Source organism: Zea mays, chromosome 3 (assembly GCF_902167145.1).
Source record: "Zea mays cultivar B73 chromosome 3, Zm-B73-REFERENCE-NAM-5.0, whole genome shotgun sequence".
NCBI lineage: Eukaryota > Viridiplantae > Streptophyta > Magnoliopsida > Poales > Poaceae > Zea > Zea mays.
In genome coordinates, this window is record NC_050098.1 from 77,103,750 (window position 1) to 77,122,612 (window position 18,863).

Consider the following 18,863-nt stretch of genomic DNA (forward strand, 5'->3'; position numbering starts at 1 on the left):
TGTTTTCGCCAAAATAAATAAGATTCAGATAATTCTATTTGGTTTCGATTAACTTAAACCCTGTCAAAAGTACCATCGACCCGTATCTATGTGGTCTGATCCATTTATATCCTGTTCAAACCCTAATTTTAGAGCTCGGATTTATATTGTTTTGTTGAAGAAAAACTGAGAAATATCTCCTCTGTTGATTTTTTTCTCTCCAGTCCTTATCCTCTTCACGGGATATTCCTGGCGTCGTCCTCATTTCTTCTCTTCTCTTCAGCTCGCCGACCGCTCACTCTCCCTCTGGCCGCTGGACGCATGCGTCTCTCCTCCCTGTTGCCATCGCTCAGCTCGCCCCATCTCCCATGGCCGCGCCCTGCTCGGCTTCTCTAGTGCACGCGCGGTTCGCCGGCCAAGTCCCCTCACCGGCATCCTCCATAGCTCGCTCGCGGCTGTTGCTCTGCCAGGCCGCGTCCACCTCGTCCGCCCACGCCCCCTTCCCCAGCTTCAAATGCCTCCTCCTCAGCGCCATGATGAGGAACCCGGATTCCTCCCTCCCCTGCGACCTTCCCCGCCTCCCTTTCTCTGTCTCCCATGCCATCGGTGGCGGCGCCGTCGTCCCTGTTGACCACATCGGACGCCGCTGCTCACTGCCCTGTACCAGTTCACCATGGCCTACTCCTACTAGAGACCCGGCAAGCACCTCGACCGTGCAGTCTTTAATTTCTATCCCGTGCTTGACCCGTCCCTCTACCTGGTGGCCTCGGTGAGCTCCCCTGCAAGCTCCATCGCGCCGTCGCCTTGGTCCGTGCTCGACCTCCCTATCACTTCGGTGTTGAGCTCCTAGCCCCTTCCGACGGTGTGGTCAAGCATTTGGGCGCCGTTCCTTCTCAGACCCCCTCTGCTCGGTCATGGCACCTGGCCGCCGCGCCCCTGTTTCCTGTTCCCAGCTCCCTACTGGGCCAGCGCCCCTCATCCTCCCTCGTTGTTGACCGTCGAACCCTGTGCTCCCCTGCTCGGCCACACCCAGCAGCTCGATCCTTGGCCCCTTGCCATAGCCACAGTTTCCTCTCCCCATCTGCCAAATCGCCGTGCCTCCCTAGCGCTCCTCGACGTCAGCTGTCGACACCACCTCACCCATGTCATACAACGCCGCGGAGCTTACCGGCGTCGACCTCCCTCGGCGCCGTCTCCTCCAGCCGCCAATTCACCAGTGTGTCGCCTCCTCCCCATTTGTTGTGCCTTGCGATCTCGCCTGTGCCTGCTCCTAGTCGGCGCTCACTCGGATCCGCGTCCCAGTTCCGCTTGTCGTGGGCCATGCTCGTCCGACTCAACGTCTCTGTTCCTGCGTGCCATGCGCCACTCCGTTGTGCCCCGAATGTCGTGCTCGCTGTGGTCGGCTCTGGTGGTCGGCATCGTCACGTTATCTGCCCCGCCAAGCCCTCAGACCCACTCTGCTCCAATCGTCCATCATCGCTAGCTCTTGTGCCTCTCTGTGCGTGCGCTACTCATTATTGCGGTGCCATCCAGCTCGTAGTCGGCTTTATCGTGATTGTTGTGCATTGCTCGACACCCTGCCATCATGTCTACATTTGTGTTTGCCATCGTCGTCAAGTTCCTATTTTAGTTGCCTCGCCTGCGTGTGTGTGGGAGTGATGCTGGAGCTATGGTTGAAGAAGAAAGTGAAGTCCAAAAGAGACGCTCTTCATGGACCTTGTCATCGAGCCACGTTGTGCCCACGACGTGCTCGTCGACTCCGATGATCTGTTTTCTAATTACGTGTTGCCTACGTCGATCTTCGAAACCCCTTGTCGTGCTCGACTCTGCAAGTCTCCAACTCATCGTCGTTCTGTGCGTCATCAAGAAATCCCGAGAGTTTTGTGAAGAAGCAATTCTCGCGTGGCGCTCGTCTAATATTCGACGAACTTTTTGAACATGTGATCGTCGTCATTTCTGCAAATTCCAAGTCAGATTTAGGTAAGCTGATTCACTATTTTTATTAGTTGATTGGATTGATGGATCAAATAGAATTGTTGAACGTGATGATTTTTTTGATTTAGCATACGTGTGTTGAAATCGGGATTTTAGATGCGATTGATATGAAGGGTAAGGGTAGACATATCTAAATTATGTGACCGAATTAATAATACAAATTATAGGACTAGTGTTTCTAAGGTCTGGCAGATAAATATTGATTAAATTGCTTTGGATGTATTTCGTCGATGTTTGAAGTCGATGCCCTGCTTAAATAATTATTTTATTCTAGGGTTGGTGTTTAGTAATTGATTATAGGACTACCTTGAATATTTAGCCGTGAATAAAATCAATAAGTTCGTTTTGGGATAAAATTTGAGAATTTCATGATAAAAGACTGTACATCAATGTTTTAAATCTTTAGTCGATAAAACAGGCTCTCATGCGGTTATATGTTGTTTCAAAATGCTCAGCCCGCTAGATGTGGTGTGATGTTCTAATTAGTTAGTGTGGAATTCAAGTTAATTGAGAAACACAGTTTAAAAGATTAGTCATTTATCGATGTCTAGCGTTTGCGTATGAAATGCTGTGATGCCTTACCATTAAGTGTTTGATTCTTTACTGTGTAATATCATAATATTATCTTGCGATTTTCACCTTTATATACATACATGTACGTCGTGCATCTCATGAGGTACGCTAGTTGATTACGTGATGTGAAGGACAAGAACTGGATTAATCTTAAGGTGATGCGGATGATGAACCTGAAGATGGATAATCTGAACGAGTGCCAAGACAAATGATGGTCGTCAAGTGATCGACGTCTAACAAACACTAACCTAGTGTTGTTCCAGGCAAGCCCCGGTGCATTATCCCTGTTCCTTGTTGTTTTAAAATCTTTATCACCTTATATGATGCATTAGGTGATTGGAGTTGTGTGCTTAACAATTGATGCATTTCCTTCCTTAGAAAATTGATCCCCATTCCTTGATTCCCTTTTATAAAAAGAATTTTTATGATGCTTAGCCTTGCTTTAGGAAAACAAAATGTTTTGTTTTAAAGCAAAAGGTGATGCTTCACACTGGATGAGAATTTTTACAAAGAAAAGACTGATGATGGTGGATCCATCACGGCCGTGATGGATTCAACATCTGAAAAAATGTACCTCTGTCAGTGTCGGCGTTTCGACCCCGGGGGGTCCCTGGACCGACGAGTAAATTGTCGCTGCGTGCCCCAGCCCAGATGGGTCAGCGCGAGACGGAACACAAGGAGGGGAAAACCGCAGCTTCGTGTTGTCCTACGCCCAGGGTGGATGCGCTTGCAGTAGGGGGTTACAAGCGTTCGCGAGGGAGAGAGAGAGAGCCTGTCCGTCAGCCTGTCCTCCCGCGCGGCCACCTTCTTGTACGAGGGCCCTGGACCTTCCTTTTCTAGATGTAAGGAGAGGGTCCAGGTGTACAATGGGGGTGTAGCAATATGCTAACGTGTCCGGCAGAGAGGAGCCAGAGCCCTATGTACATGCCGACGTGGCTGTCGGAGAGGTGCTAGTGCCCTGTGCATGTGATGTCGTGGCCGTCGGAGGAGCGCTTGAGCCCTGTAGAAGCACAGCTGTCGGGGCTGTCGGGACCTTGCTTTCGTAGGGGGCTGAGAACCGCCGTCGTCATGGGAGCACGCGGGGTGTCATCATTACTCGTTTACCGGGGCGAGCCAGATGGGACGCCGGTCTTGTTCTCCGTAGCCTGAGCTAGCTAGGGGTAGGGTAATGATGTACCCCCCTGTGGCGTGGTCGGTCCGAGCCCAAGGTCGGGCGAGGTGGTGACTCCTCCGAGGTCGAGGTTGAGGCCGAGCCCTGGGGTCGGGCGAGGCGGAGACTGTCTTCCGAGGTCGAGGTTGAGGCCGAGCCCTGGGGTCGGGCTAAGCAGAGACCGTCTTCCGAGGTTGAGGTTGAGGCCAAGCCTTGGGGTCGGGCGAGGCGGAGACCACCTTCCGAGGCCGAGGCGGGGGCCGAGCCCCAGGGTCGGGTGAGGCGGAGCTTCCTATGGCGCCTGAGGCTGGACTTAGCTGCTGTCAGCCTCACCCTGGCGGGTGGCACAGCAGTCGGAGCAGGGCAGGCGGCGCTGTTTTCCTGTCAGGTCAGTCAGTGGAGGGGCGAAGTGACTGCGGTCACTTCAGCCTTGCCGACTGAGGAACGCGCGTCATGATAAGGTGTCAGGCGATCCTTGCATTGAATGCTCCTGCGATACGGTCGGTTGGCGAGGTGATCTGGCCAAGGTTGCTTCACTGCGAAGCCTGCCCGAGCTAGGCCTCGGGCGAGTCGAAGGTGCGCCCGTTGCTTGAGGAGGCCCTCGGGCGAGGCGTGAATCTGCCTAGGTCTACTGTTCCTGCCCGAGGCTAGGCTCGGGCGAGGCGAGATCGTGTCCCTTGAGTGGATGGAGCCTTGACCTGAATTGCGCCCATCAGGATTCTGCAGCTTGTGCTGATGGTGATTACCAGCAGAGTTTAAGAGTCTTGGGGGTACCCCTAATTATGGTCCCCGACAGTAGCCCCCGAGCCTCAAAGGGAGTGTTGGTACTCGCTTGGAGGCTTTGTCGCACTTTTTTGCAAGGGGACCGGCCTTTCTCGGTTACATTTTGTTCCAGCGGGTGCACACGAGCGCACCCGCCGGGTGTAGCCCCCGAGGCCTCGGAGGAGTGGTTTGACTCCTCCGAGGTCTTAATGCCTTTCGTGATGCCTCAGCCGGTCTGGTTGTTCCCTCATGCGATCTGATCGTAGCCCGGGTGCATGGTTAGGTTCCGAGTTCTCGGGCTGGTATGTTGACACTGTCAACGGTTTGGCCAGAGCCGGGTTTGCGAGAGCAGCCCCCGAGCCTCTGCACAGAGCAAGAGGACGGTCAAGGACTGACTCAGCTTTTATCATACGCCCCTTCGTCGCCTTTCCGCAAGGAGGAGGGGGGAAAGCGCCATGTTGCCCTCGGAGGGCGCCGAACATGGTGTCTCCAGTGAGTTGCTAACGGGTGATCCGAGTGGACGCTCGTGCCCCGTTCGATAAGGCTCGGCTAGTGGCCCAGAGGCGCGCTCCAAAAGTACCTGCAGGTGATTTGCCGGACCCTGTCCCGTTTGATAGGGTCCAAGGGCTCGATGCCTCCCTCTGATGGGATTCCGTTACAGAATCGCTCCTGCTGGTCTCGGAAATGTCCTAGGGTACCTCGGGAGCGTTGCCCGAGCCTTAGCCATGTATCGGACGTACCCAGAGTCATCCCTCACTCTGCGTGTTCTGGGGCGGCTGTCGAACCCTTCGGGGGGCCAACCTTCGAACCTCTGATCAGTAGTGGACGCGGAGCCCGAGGGGTCTGAGGCGGTTGTCGAACCCTTCCGAGGGGCCAGCCTTCGAACCTCTGATCAGTAATGAGCCTGAAGCCCGAGTTCTCTGGGGCAGCTGTCGAACCCTTCCAAGGGGCCAACCTTCGAACCCCTGATCAGTAGGAGGGCTCGGGGCCCGCTTCCTTCGCTGAGAAGGATCCCTTTCGGAGTATCCCCTTTCCCGGTCCCTGTAGCAAGAGAGAGAAAGGGGAAGGAGAAAAGGATACGAATTTAAATGATGTGGCGCACCTTTTTTGACGCGGTCATCATGGCGGAGGTGAAACGTCGCCCGCTTCACCTGCCAAAGGTGTCACCTGCCCTGCCGCGAAGTTAATGCGATGGGACGGGTGGTTCGCGGGGCAGCCGTTGCGCGAGCCATTCGAGGGACGGAACACGGGCGCGCCGTCTTCACGCCGTGGGAGAGGGCTCCCCTGCTGCTCCAAGAGGGGACGTGAGCCTGCAGACGATTTGACTGCTGCTTCCGCCCGCCTGCTGCCGCCATTAATGCCGGCCCACTTTTGGCCATATCGACCGTCGCGCCTTCTCCCGCGGCTGACTGACCCGTGACCGATGCGCTTGGTTGGCACTGTAGGGCCATGCGCGGGGTTGCCTCGAGTCGCGGCACAGGTTCCACAGTCAAGAAGGCGCGACATTGGCGTAAGTGGCGGTGCAGTTTTGCGCACGTAGTAACCGGCGCGCCGGTTACATGACGTGTGGGCCTGGGCCTCCATGCTGGATGCGTCGAAGTCGAAAGGGTGCGTCTCCGTGGTGCAGTTGCATGCCACCTGCATGGCGGTCCACCCTGTCACCCGCTGGTTTAGGCGAAGATGGAGGAGTGCTTGTAACCGCTGGGCGGTTACACGCTCCGCGCGCGGCGGTTTGGCTTCTTCTGTCCCGGGCCAGCTTGCATGACGTGTGGGACCCAGCCCCCATGTCGTAGGGGGAGGACCCTGGAGCGCGTTGGTGAAGACTTAGTCCGTGACGCCTGAGGACGCGAGTGGGGAGAGTCGCCTTTAAAAAGGGATCGACCCCCTAGGTGGTAGCCACGCCTTCGCACTCCCCTCATGCATTGCGCCCTTCCACCTTCCGAGCCACCAGATGGGGAGCGCCCGCGTTGCTTTCGTCTTGCTGCTGTTGGAGGAGCGCAACTTCGCGGAGGTTGGCACCTTTCAGCCATTGCTCGGCTTCAAGGATTTTCATCAGGCAGCCCGGCTGCATTCCCTCACCAATGGTCACCCAGGACAGTGACCACCAGTTCGATGGTGGGGAGAAGCAAGCCGGGCTACGGCCTCTGCCCTGCCCTCAGCTTCAAGGATCTTCATCATCCTTGCTGGGGCGGGGGGCGGGCTGAGCCAGAGCTCTACCTCCCATACGGGCCGGCGAGCCACCTCTTCCTTCAGCATTCAGGGGAGAGGGCGCTCACCGGCCTAGCGGAGGGGGCAGACTTCGACAATGCGGGGTCGATCGGCCTCAAGCGTCGTCAGCTCCAGCATGCCTGGTTCGGTGGCTCAGCTGGCTCTGGCGCAGCTTCCGGTGCCACCTCCCACCGCTAGGCGGAGTGTGGCTATCTGCCCGCCGTACGGGCGGCTGTTGCGCCGCGCGCACTAGGGGACCGCCCAAGACGTCGCACGCCGCTAGGGCGGCGTTCGTGTTCTTGGGTTGTCCTGCCCTCGCTCCGGCACGACGCCTCCGCGCGGAGGTCAGTGCTTGCCCGTCCGAGAGGACTTGAGTGGGGATCTGCCGGTGGGCTAGTGGTTGCCGTCGTCGGTGCTGAGGTGGTGGCAGCCGGAGAAGGCTTCTCCGTCGATGAGACCGTCAGCGCCACCCGTGGACCGACCTCCGGCTCTTTGGCTTTGATTGCTTGTCCTTGCCCCTCGAGTGGGGACGCGGGTGAGGGCCTTGTCGCAGCAGCGTATGCCCTGAGGTCATCGCTGCTGCTGTTTAGCCGCCCGGAGCGGAGGTCGTTGTCGCTGCTGATGGAGTGGGCGGCAGCGAGCCAACTGGAGTTTGTCGTCCCGCAGGCCCTCCGATGTGGAGGTTGTTCATACCTGCGGGAGTGGAACCGGAGCTCCGTTTGTAATGGCACCTTGAGTGCTGGTGTCTGTTCATTGTGGCTGTCGGGGCCTGAACATCTAGGTATTTGAGTGCAATACCGTGTTTCTTCCTCATTTTGAGCACCAGGACTCGTCTGTCGGCTAGCTGAACCGCTTAACCAAATGTGAGTTGCCCTGTGCGGAAGGTGACGAGTGAGGTATCCGTATCCCGGAGGCGTAGAATTCCCTCGGCTCGGTCGGCCTTGCCACCCAAGCCTTCTCTTGCTCAGTTAAAGAAACCCTCGGCCACTCTGCGATGAGCCGGAGCCGGAGGCAGCGGTGTCAGCGTGGACAGAGGCGGAGTCGGCTCGAGAAGAAGCTTCGTCGGCCTAGGAGCAGGTGACTTCCCAGGCCGAGGAGGCGTAGCAGCGGCGGCTGGAACCTGGCCAGGTCATCCACTGGCGGGACCAACCCCGGAGTCAGGTTGCCGAGGCCATGAGCCGAGCTGATGTCCTCGGGGTACAGCTGGCTGAGGCTACGGAGCGGCCGGTCAAGCCGTCTGCTCGGGCCGGGTTCCTGGAGGAGACCCTGGCGGTGATGGCCCAGGCGCGGTGCTGACATCTTCCTTCGAGGTGGAGATCCTCCGCCCGTGTCGCCGTCCGAGGCCGGGCCAGATTCTGCCGAAGGTGGAGACGACGCCGAGGGTGCTGCTGCTCCCCCTGTTGATGTCTGAACCTGCAGGAACAATTTGTCTGTAGTGTGCGTATGTTTTTCGCGGCCGCCGAGGCCCAAACATATCATTGTCGTGTTATAAAGTTGCGTTTCTTTTCCTCTTGTTTCGAGTATCAGGACTTGTTTGTCGGTAGCAGAATCGCTTATCCGAGCGAGAGTTACTTATCGCGGAAGGTGATGAGTGAGGTATCCGTATCCCGGAGGCGTAGGAGTCCCTCGGCTCGGTCGGCCTCGCCGCTTACGTCTACTCTTACTCGTCCGCAGGATTCTGTTATCGATATAGTCGAGAAGGCATGAAAAATCGTTTTGGCAGAAAAGTTTTCGAGCGTTAAGACTTGTTTGGTCAGCAGAATCGCTTATCCGAGCGTGAGTTACTTATCGCAGAAGGTGATGAGTGAGGTATCCGTATCCCGGAGGCGTAGGAGTCCCTCGGCTCGGTCGGCCTTGCCGCTTACGTGTACTCCGTCGTTTTCAGGATCCAGCTATCGAAGTAGTCGAAAAGCACGAAAGATGTTCTGGCAGAAAGACTTTTTTCGAGAAAAATTTTGACGCAGAGGGGGTTCCCCCCTTTTAGCCCCCGAGGGAGGGTCGGGCTTTGCCGAGGCAAGGCTGACCCTTCCTTGATGGTTAGACTTTATTTGTGTATGTAAAGAGAACGAGGTATATGAACGACTTGAAAACATCTTAAGGGTAAAAGCGACGTAGCTGTCGGATGTTCCAAGCGTTGTTGTAGACCTCGCCTTGACTGTTGGCCAGCTTGTATGTTCCGGGCTTCAAAATCTTGGCGATGATGAACGGCCCTTCCCAGGGAGGAGTGAGCTTGTGGTGCCCTCGAGCGTCTTGTCGTAGCCGAAGTACCAAGTCCCCCACCTGGAGGTCTTGGGACTGAACCCCTCGGGCATGGTAGTGTCGCAGAGACTGCTGATATCGTGCCGAGTGTAGTAAGGCCATGTCCCGAGGCTCTTCCAGCTGGTCCAGTGAGTCCTCTCGGCTGGTCTGGTTGCTTCGGTCGTCGTACGCCTTTGTCCTTGGGGAACCATATTCTAAGTCTGTGGGCAAGATAGCCTCGACCCCATAAACTAGAAAGAACGACATGAAGCCCGTGGCTCGGCTTGGCGTCGTCCTCAAACTCCAGACCACCGAGGGGAGTTCCTTCATCCATCGCTTGCCGAACTTGTTGAGGTCGTTGTAGATCCTCGGCTTAAGTCCCTGCAGAATCATGCCGTTGGCACGCTCTACCTGCCCATTCGTCATGGGGTGAGCTACGGCGGCCCAATCCACACGGATGTGGTGGTCCTCGCAGAAGTCCAGGAACTTCTTGCCAGTGAACTAGGTGCCGTTGTCGGTGATGATGGAGTTCAGGACCCCAAAGCGATGGATGATGTTGGTGAAGAACGCCACCGCCTGCTCGGACCTGATGCTGTTTAGGGGTCGGACCTTGATCCAATTGGAGAAGTTGTCGATAGCGACTAGCAAGTGCGTGAAGCCCCTGGGTGCCTTTTGCAAGGGACCGATGAGGTCCAGACCCCACACAGCAAACGGCCAGGTGATGGGTATTGTTTGCAGGGCCTGAGCGGGCAGGTGTGTCTGCCTTGCGTAGAATTGACACCCTTGGCAGGTGCGTACAATCCTAGTGGTGTCGGCCACCGCGGTCGGCCAGTAGAAACCTTGTCGGAAGGCATTTCCAATGAGGGCCCGAGGTGCTGCGTGATGACCGCAAGCCCCCGAGTGTATTTCTTGCAATAGCTCCTGACCTTCGACGATGGATATACATCGCTGGAGGATGCCTGAGGGGCTGCGGTGGTAGAGCTCCTTCTCGTCACCCAGCAAGACGAACGACTTGGCGCGTCGCGCTAGTCGCCGAGCTTCGGCTCTGTCGAGGGGTAGCTCTCCTCGGTGGAGATATTGTAGGTACGGGGTCTGCCAGTTTCGATTAGGCGTGACCCCATTCCGCTCTTCCTCGACGCGCAGTGCCTCACCCTCGGCGGCCGAGGGTGCCTCAGGCTGGGCCGAGGCCTCCCCGGGCTCGGGCGTGTCGTCGGTCTTGACGGAGGGTTGATGTAGGTCTCGGGAGAAGACGTCCGGGGAACCATTGTCCGTCCCGAGGCTATCTTAGCCAGCTCGTCCGCAGTCTCGTTGTACCGTCGAGCGACGTGGTTGAGCTCGAGCCTGTAGAACTTGTCTTCCAGGCGCCGAACCTCGTCGCAGTAGGCCTCCATCTTCGGGTCGCGGCAGTGGGAGTTCTTCATGACTTGGTCGATGACAAGCTGCGAGTCGCCACGAGCGTCGAGGCGCCGAACCCCTAGCTCGATGGCGATGCTCAACCCGTTAACCAGAGCCTCGTACTCGGCCACGTTGTTTGACGCCAGGAAATGGAGGCGCAGCACGTAGAGGAGGTGCTTCCCGAGGGGTGAGATGAAGAGCAGGCCTGCACCTGCTCCTGTTTTCATCAACGACCCGTCGAAATACATGGTCCAGAGTTCCGGTTAGATCGGAGCTGCTGGAAGCTGGGTGTCGACCCATTCAGCCACAAAGTCCGCCAAGACTTGGGACTTGATGGCCTTCCGAGGAGCGAACGAGATTGTCTCGCCCATGATCTCCACCGCCTATTTTGCAATCCTACCCGAGGCCTCTCGGCACTGGATGATCTCCCCCAGGGGGAAGGATGACACCACAGTCACCGGATGAGACTCAAAGTAGTGTCGCAACTTTCGCCGCGTCAGAATTACCGCGTACAGTAGCTTCTGAATTTGCGGGTAGCGGATTTTGGTCTCGGACAATACTTCACTGATGAAGTAGACCGGCCTCTGGATGATCAATGCATGCCCTTCTTCTCGTTTCTCGACCATGATCGCGGCGCTAACCACCTGAGTGGTTGCGGCTACGTAGATCAAGAGGGCTTCTCCCGCAGCGGGGGGCACCAGGATGGGCGCGCTTGTAAGAAGCGCCTTTAAGTTCTCGAGGGTTTCCTCGGCCTCGGGGGTCCCAGTGAAGCGCTCGATCTTCCTTAAGAGGCGGTACAGGGGTAGGCCTCTTTCGCCAAGGCGCGAGATGAAGCGGCTCAGAGCCGCAAGGCATCCCATGACCCTCTGTACTCCTTTCAAGTCCTTGATAGGCCCCATGTTGGTGATGGCCGCGATTTTCTCCGCGATTTTCTCCAGGTTGGCCTTGATGCCCCGCTCGGAGACGATGAACCCCAGGACTCCGAAGACACACTTCTCGGGGTTGAGTTTCACGCCCTTCGCTCTCAGACACTTGAATGTCATTTCAAGGTCAGAGAGGAGGTCGGAGGCTTTTCTCATCTTGACTACGATGTCATCGACGTAAGCCTCGACTGTTCGGCCAATGTGCTCTCCGAACACGTGGTTCATGCACCTTTGATATGTCGCGCCTGCATTCCTCAAACCAAATGGCATAGTAATATAGCAGTACATGCCAAAGGGTGTGATGAAAGAAGTCGCGAGCTGGTCGGACTCTTTCATCCTGATTTGGTGATACCCTGAGTAGGCATCGAGGAATGACAGGGTTTCGCACCCAGCAGTGGAATCCATGATTTGATCGATGCGAGGCAGAGGGTAGGGAATCTTCGGACATGCTTTGTTTAGACCGGTGTAGTCTACATACATCCTCCATTTCCCACCTTTCTTTTTCTCAAGCACGGGGTTGGCTAGCCATTCGGGATGGAATACCTCTTTGATGAACCCTGCAGCCATCAGTTTGTGGATCTCCTCGCCTATGGCTCTGCGCTTTTCTTCGTCGAATCGGCGCAGACGCTGCTTCACGGGTCGGGCTCCAGCTTGGATATCCAGCGAGTGCTCGGTGACATCCCTCGGTATGCCAGGAATGTCCGAGGGACTCCATGCAAAAACCTCGACGTTCGCGCGGAGAAAGTCAACGAGCACTGCTTCCTATTTGGGGTCGAGCTTGGAGCCGATCCGGACTTGCTTGGAGGCGTCGTTGCTGGGGTCGAGAGGGATGGACTTAACCGCCTCTGCTGGCTCGAAGTTGCCAGCATGGCGCTTCGCATCGGGCACCTCCTTGGGGAGGCTCTCCAGGTCGGCGATGAGGGCCTCGGATTCGACGAGGGCCTCAGTGTACTCCACGCACTCCACGTCGCATTCGTACACATGTCGGTACGTGGATCCGACGGTGATGACCCCGTTGGGGCCCGACATCTTGAGCTTGAGGTAGGTGTAGTTGGGGACGACCATGAAGTTGGCGTAGCATGGTCTCCCCAGCACTGCGTGGTAGGTTCCTCGGAACCCGACCACCGCGAACGAGAGGGTTTCCCTTCGGAAGTTGGAGGGAGTCCCGAAGCAGACGAGCAGATTGAGTTGCCCAAGGGGCTGGACGCGCTTCCCGGGGATGATCCCGTGAAAGGGCACCGCACCGGCCCGGATTGTGGACACATTGATCTCGGCGTAGATGATGTTGAGGCTGTTGCCTCCATCCATGAGGACCTTGGTAAGCCTGACGTTGCTGATGACGGGATCGACAACGAGCGGGTACTTTCCTGGGCTCGGCACGCGGTCGGGGTGGTCGCCTTGGTCGAAGGTGATGGGCTTGTCGGACCAGTCTAGGTAGACTGGCGCCGCCACCTTCACCGAGCAGACCTCCTGGCGCTCCTGCTTGCTGTGCCGGGCCGAGGCGTTTGCCACCTGCCCTTCGTAGATCATGAAGCAGTCGTGGACCTCAGGGAACTCCTCTGCTTTGTTGCCCTCCTTCTTGTCGTTGTTATGGCCTTTGCCACCTTCTGCCGAGGGCCCGGCCTTATGGAAGTAGCGCTGAAGCATGACGCACTCCTCAAGGGTGTGCTTGACGGGACCCTGATGATAGGGGCACGACTCCTTGAGCATCTTGTCGAACAGGTTGGCCCCTCCGGGAGGCTTCCGAGGGTTCCTGTGCTCGGCGGCGGCGACAAGATCTGCGTTGGCGGTGTCGCGTTTCGGTTGCGACTTCTTCTTGCCCTTCTTCTTCGTGCCACGCTGAGCGGACGCCTCGGGGACATCTTCCTGCTGGCGTCCCTAAGGCTGCTTGTCCTTCCGGAAGATGGCCTCGACCGCCTCCTGACCAGAGGCGAACTTGGTGGCGATGTCCATCAGCTCGCTCGCCCTGGTGGGAGTCTTGCGACCCAGCTTGCTCACCAGGTCGCGGCAAGTGGTACCGGCGAGGAACGCGCCGATGACATCTGAGTCGGTGATGTTGGGAAGCTCGATGCGCTGCTTCGAAAATCGCCGGATGTAGTCCCGCAGGGATTCTCTTGGCTGCTGGCGGCAGCTTCGAAGATCCCAGGAATTCCCAGGGCGCACGTATGTGCCCTAGAAGTTTCCGGCGAAGGCTTTGACCAGGTCGTCCCAGTTGTAGATATGCGCAGGAGGCAGATGCTCCAGCCAGGCTCGGGCGGCGTCAGAGAAGAACAAGGGGAGGTTGCGGATGATGAGGTTGTCATCGTCCGTTCCACCCAGCTAGCAGGCCAGCCGGTAGTCCGTGAGCCACAGTTCCGGCCTTGTTTCCCCCGAGTACTTAGTGATGGTAGTCGGGGCTCGGAACCGAGTTGAGAACGGCGCCCGTCGTATGGCCCGGCTGAAAGCTTGCGGACCAGGTGGTTCGGGCGAGGGGCTCCGATCCTCCCCGCTGTCGTAGCGTCCCCCACGCCTGGGGTGGTATCCTCGGCACACCTTCTCGTCGAGGTGGGCTCGACGGTCACGGCGGTGGTGCTCGTTGCCGAGGCGACCCGGGGCTGCAGGCGTTGCGTCCCGCGTGCGCCCGGTGTGGACCGAGGCTTCCCGCATGAATCGGGAAGTCGCGGCGCGATGCTCTGGGGTACCCTTGCCTTTAGGAGGCAGAGCTCTCAGCCCGTCGAACCGCGGCATCCTCCTGGAGATTCTTGAGTTCTCCCTGGATACGCCGCCCCTCGGTGGTGGATGGCTTCGGCATCGCTCGGAGTAGTATTGCTGCTGCAGCCAGGTTCTGGCCGACCCCACTGGAAGCCGGGGGCAGCCTTGCCCTGGAATCATCAGCGATGCGGTGCTGGACGTCCTGGGCCGGATGACGCACTTCTCCGGCTAGTGCTCGGCCTGCCCACTCCTGCCCAATGTTTTGCCAGAGCTGCACAAGTTGTCCTGCTTCCTCGTCGAGCTTGGCCTGCATCTCACGGATTTGCTCGAGCTGTGTGTCCTGACCCCCCGCAGGGACTGGGACCACAGCTAGCTCCCGAAGGATGTCAACGTGAGGCGCAGGCCTAGGGGGATCGTCGTCCTCCGACATACCAAGGTGGTTGCCTTCGTCGAGACCCCCTAGATCGACGTGGAAAGATTCGCGACTTGGGCCACAGTCCTCATCGTCAAGGCTGTGGCCACCATCGGAGTAATTGGAGAGGCAGTAGTCACATGCGGTCATGAAGTCTCGCATGGCACTGGGGTTACCGAGCCCAGAGAAATCCCAACCAGAGTCGGGCTCGTCATCTTCCTCGAAACCCGGGGGCCCCTAGGTCGAGACGGCCGTCAGTCGGTCCCAGGTTGACCACATATGGTACCCCGGAAGGTTAGGATATGCCTTTATGAAAGCGTCCACCGAAGCGGGGTCGCTTGGTGGGTTGAAGCTGAATCTAAAAGGCACAGGGTGGAAAATGGACGGTACCTCTTGATTGACGGATGGTGACGAAGTCGCGTCGGGGACGGACTGCACCGTTATCTTAGGTACGAGGCTAACGCGCAGCAAGTCCTTCGCGAGCGTGCTGGCGTCATCCGTGCGCTTGGGGTTGGCGTGTTGCGGGAAACGACGCTCGTCTTCGTCTCAGACACGAGGTCAACGCCCGACGTGTCCCCCGCTGGGGCGCCGGCGTCGTCGACTCGCTCGACAGCCGACGAGGTGTCGCCTCCTGCTTGGCCATGGTTGCCCCGCCTCCTTCTCCTGCGGCGAGGAAGGCGACGGGACAAACCCGGATGCTGCTCTTCCACCATGGGGGGAAGACGTCGCTGATTCCGTCGCCGCCGGGCGGGCCGACGGCCGTCGTTGTCGTTGTCGCGCGGTGGAGGAAGGAGTACCATGTCGTAGCTGCTGTCTAGGGACATGAACTCGAGACTCCCGAAACAGAGCAGCGTCCCGGGCTGGAGAGGTTGCTGGAGACTACCCATCTGGAGCTTGACGGGAAGCTGTTCGTCAACACGCAGCAGGCCCCTACCTGGCGTGCCAACTGTCGGCGTTTCGACCCTGAGGGGTCCCTGGACCGACGAGTAAATTGTCGCTGCGTGCCCCAGCCCAAATGGGTCGGCGCGAGACGGAACACAAGGAGGGGAAAACCGCGGCTTCGTGTTGTCCTGCGCCCAGGGTGGATGCGCTTGCAGTAGGGGGTTACAAGCGTTCGCGAGGGAGAGAGAGAGCCTGTCCGTCAGCCCGTCCTCCCGCGCGACCACCTTCTTGTACGAGGGCCCTGGACCTTCCTTTTATAGATGTAAGGAGAGGGTCCAGGTGTACAATGGGGGGTGTAGCAATATGCTAACGTGTCCGGCAGAGAGGAGCCAGAGCCCTATGTACATGCCGACGTGGCTGTCGGAGAGGTGCTAGTGCCCTGTGCATGTGATGTCGTGGCCGTCGGAGGAGCGCTTGAGCCCTGTAGAAGCACAGCTGTCGGGGCTGTCGGGACCTTGCTGATGTCTCCTTGCTTTCGTAGGGGGCTGAGAACCGCCGTCGTCATGGGAGCACGCGGGGTGTCATCATTACTCGTTTACCGGGGCGAGCCAGATGTGACGCCGGTCTTGTTCTCTGTAGCCTGAGCTAGCTAGGGGTAGGGTAATGATGTACCATCCCTGTGGCATGGTCGGTCCGAGCCCAAGGTCGGGCGAGGCGGTGACTCCTCCGAGGTCGAGGTTGAGGCCGAGCCCTGGGGTCGGGCGAAGCGGAGACCGTCTTCCGAGGTCGAGGTTGAGGCCGAGCCTTGGGGTCGGGCGAGGCGGAGACCACCTTTCGAGGCCGAGGCGGGGGCCGAGCCTCGGGGTCGGGCGTGGCAGAGCTTCCTATGGCACCTGAGGCTGGACTCGACTGCTGTCAGCCTCACCCTGGCGGGTGGCACAACAGTCGGAGCAGGGCAAGCGGCGCTGTTTTCCTGTCAGGTCAGTCAGTGGAGGGGTGAAGTGACTGCGGTCACTTCGGCCCTGTCGACTGAGGAACGCGCATCAAGATAAGGTGTCAGGCGATCCTTGCATTGAATGCTCCTGCGATACGGTCGGTTGGCGAGGCGATCTGGCCAAGGTTGCTTCACTGCGAAGCCTGCCCGAGCTAGGCCTCGGGCGAGTCGAAGGTGCGCCCGTTGCTTGAGGAGGCCCTCGGGCGAGGCGTGAATCCGCCTGGGTCTACTGTTCCTGCCCGAGGCTGGGCTCGGGCGAGGCGGGATCGTGTCCTTTGAGTGGACGGAGCCTTGACCTGAATTGCGCCCATCATGCTTCTGCAGCTTGTGCTGATGGTGATTACCAGCCGAGTTTACTAGTCTTGGGGGTACCCCTAATTATGGTCCTCGACAGTCAGGTACCAAACAATGGGGTTTAAGTAATAAAGACAAGACCGGGCGGGTGACTTGCACGAGAAGAGAGTCTCGGTGTAGTGTCTCCGTCTAAGTCGATTAAGGACCAAACTGATGTAGTCTTGATGATCAAGGACCTTTTAACTGGCCACATGCCTCATCATGGGTAAGCTTTGCCTCGGTCGGACCAATACCAGAAAGGCCACCACGCAATGGGAGTGGAGAGATGGCGAGAGTAGCGTGTACCCTTCGTGGCAAGAGTCTGGATGGTGGTGTATCTGTGCTCTCAGTTGGCGTGAACCCATTCTGGTCTTGAGAAACCTGGTGGCGTGTTGACATATGCAAGGGTTGAGTGCTACATATGTCATGTGGTTGGAGATCCCTAGCTAGGTATTAATAGATTCGGATCGCTGTTACTTCTCGGACATGAAGACTTGGTCACTGACTTACACGTAGCAATCTAGTGAACTTAAGGGATGATAAAAAGACGACTAGTATAGGCCAAGTGTTTGATCTAGGATAGAAAGAACTCTAGATGCAGGTAACTTTACTTAACCTGGCAAGTAAAATGAAATCTTAAGGATCCACTCATAGTAAGCTTTTTTTTTGCAAAAAAGAGTCTTTGAATCTTGATAAGCTTCACCTTGATTCCCAAAAGCCAGCATATCCTTGAGAGTCTTTTTCCTTAGACGGGTAAGACTTGCGAAAGTACACTTCGTACTCAAGGTTTTCGAACCCAAGTTGTTGTAGGTACTAGTTTTGTGCTGCTGTTGATGGTGCTAAGTGCCGGTGGGCTCGGCCTTCTTATAGGTTAAAATAGCTCTTCTATACTTATTATTGAGGATTGTCACATTGAGCTAGCATATATTTCAAACTTATAAATAATTTATAAAATTTCAAAGTATATTTCTTTGAATCACTTTTGTAATCACTCCGATAAATATAATGTAAATTTGTTGTAACTTGTAACTTTTTGTAATAAAGAAATTCCGCTGCAAATGTTGGTGTGTGATTTGTGGTTACTTAATCTTGCGATCCTGGTTATAAGTGGTTTATCTGGGGTCCTTGGGACACTCGGACGGATCCTGTTAACATATCTGGTGCACATGCATAGCCGTCTGATGTCTTTTAGACAGGGGCAGGTGCATGTGGGCCCAATAACTTGGGAGGTTCTGCCACAGCTGGTATCAGAGCAGGATTAAGTATAATACGGTCACATACGTATTTACAAATCAAAGTTTTGGTTTCTTAAAACCTATTTTGAACTAAACACATTGTTTGGTTTTGAAAAACAGATTTGAAAAACTATAATGCTAGCAACATCCTCTGTTAAGCCCTAAATTAAGGACTATTAGGTGGCTTGGATCAAAACACTAACCCACAACCGAGGGTATTGCATAAATGTGTAATGTTATTTTTGAGGCCATTCAGTCTTGAATGGATCGACGCTCAGGTAAGGTGAGATGTGAGAGCATGACCGAAAAAACGTCGATCAAAGGGAGAGCATAAAAAGCGCTTGACTATATACATGTTCTACATATGTATATATGAAGGCTGTGATGTGGAGTATTTACTTTTCTAGGATTCAGTACCCCATGTGTTTATGGGTATATAGACATGGGAATACTGAGAAGTGTAATGTATTTGCAACGACGCACCTACGAGCAGGTAAGATGAGTTACCATAATGAGCTGCCCTATGGTTTAAGTGTGGCAGTGGCGCCTATGCGTAGCTCAGCGCTTAATGAGGAGATGGCCTCTATATAGAAATATATGGAGTATAAACTATGATAAACTGTCATGTGTGGATTGCATCATAGGGAACTGGGCTGTGATGGATTTTCTGTAGGTACACTAACATCGAAATCGTATGTGTAGCTGGCGACTAGCAATATACCGAGAGAGACATAGATATGCCACCGATATAGAATGCTATTGCCACATTATGTTGGCAAAACCTGTGAGGACGAATAGGACGAGCATGCATCTTGATTGTTGCATCGTGTTTGTCACCTATACACCCAAAATGCTTCGCTCACCTTTATTCCAATACTTGGTGATTGTAGATAATGTGGTGTCTTAGAGATATGTGTTTAGATGGCTTCAAGCTTTTCTTAATTTGACCATTAGTGCAAATGTTGTTTGCTCTTGTGCTTGATATGCCGATAGAATGTTGGTGACGTGTTTGCATAAACCCAAGGCTAGTCTAAGCCTCTCGTTTAGTGAACCATAACCCAAATCGTTATCAGTCCTTCGAAATCCTTCCAAG

The 18,863-nt window shown here is 56.1% G+C and overlaps 1 protein-coding gene across 1 annotated transcript; it reads left to right on the forward strand.

Annotated features, from left to right (window-relative positions):
• Positions 1 to 237: 237 nt before the first annotated feature.
• Positions 238 to 2,195, forward strand: LOC100217099 (uncharacterized). Its single transcript, NM_001143468.1, has one exon. It carries the CDS (start codon positions 348 to 350, stop codon positions 750 to 752), a length of 405 nt encoding a protein of 134 aa, NP_001136940.1. The 5' UTR covers positions 238 to 347; the 3' UTR covers positions 753 to 2,195.
• The last annotated feature ends 16,668 nt before the right edge of the window (positions 2,196 to 18,863 follow it).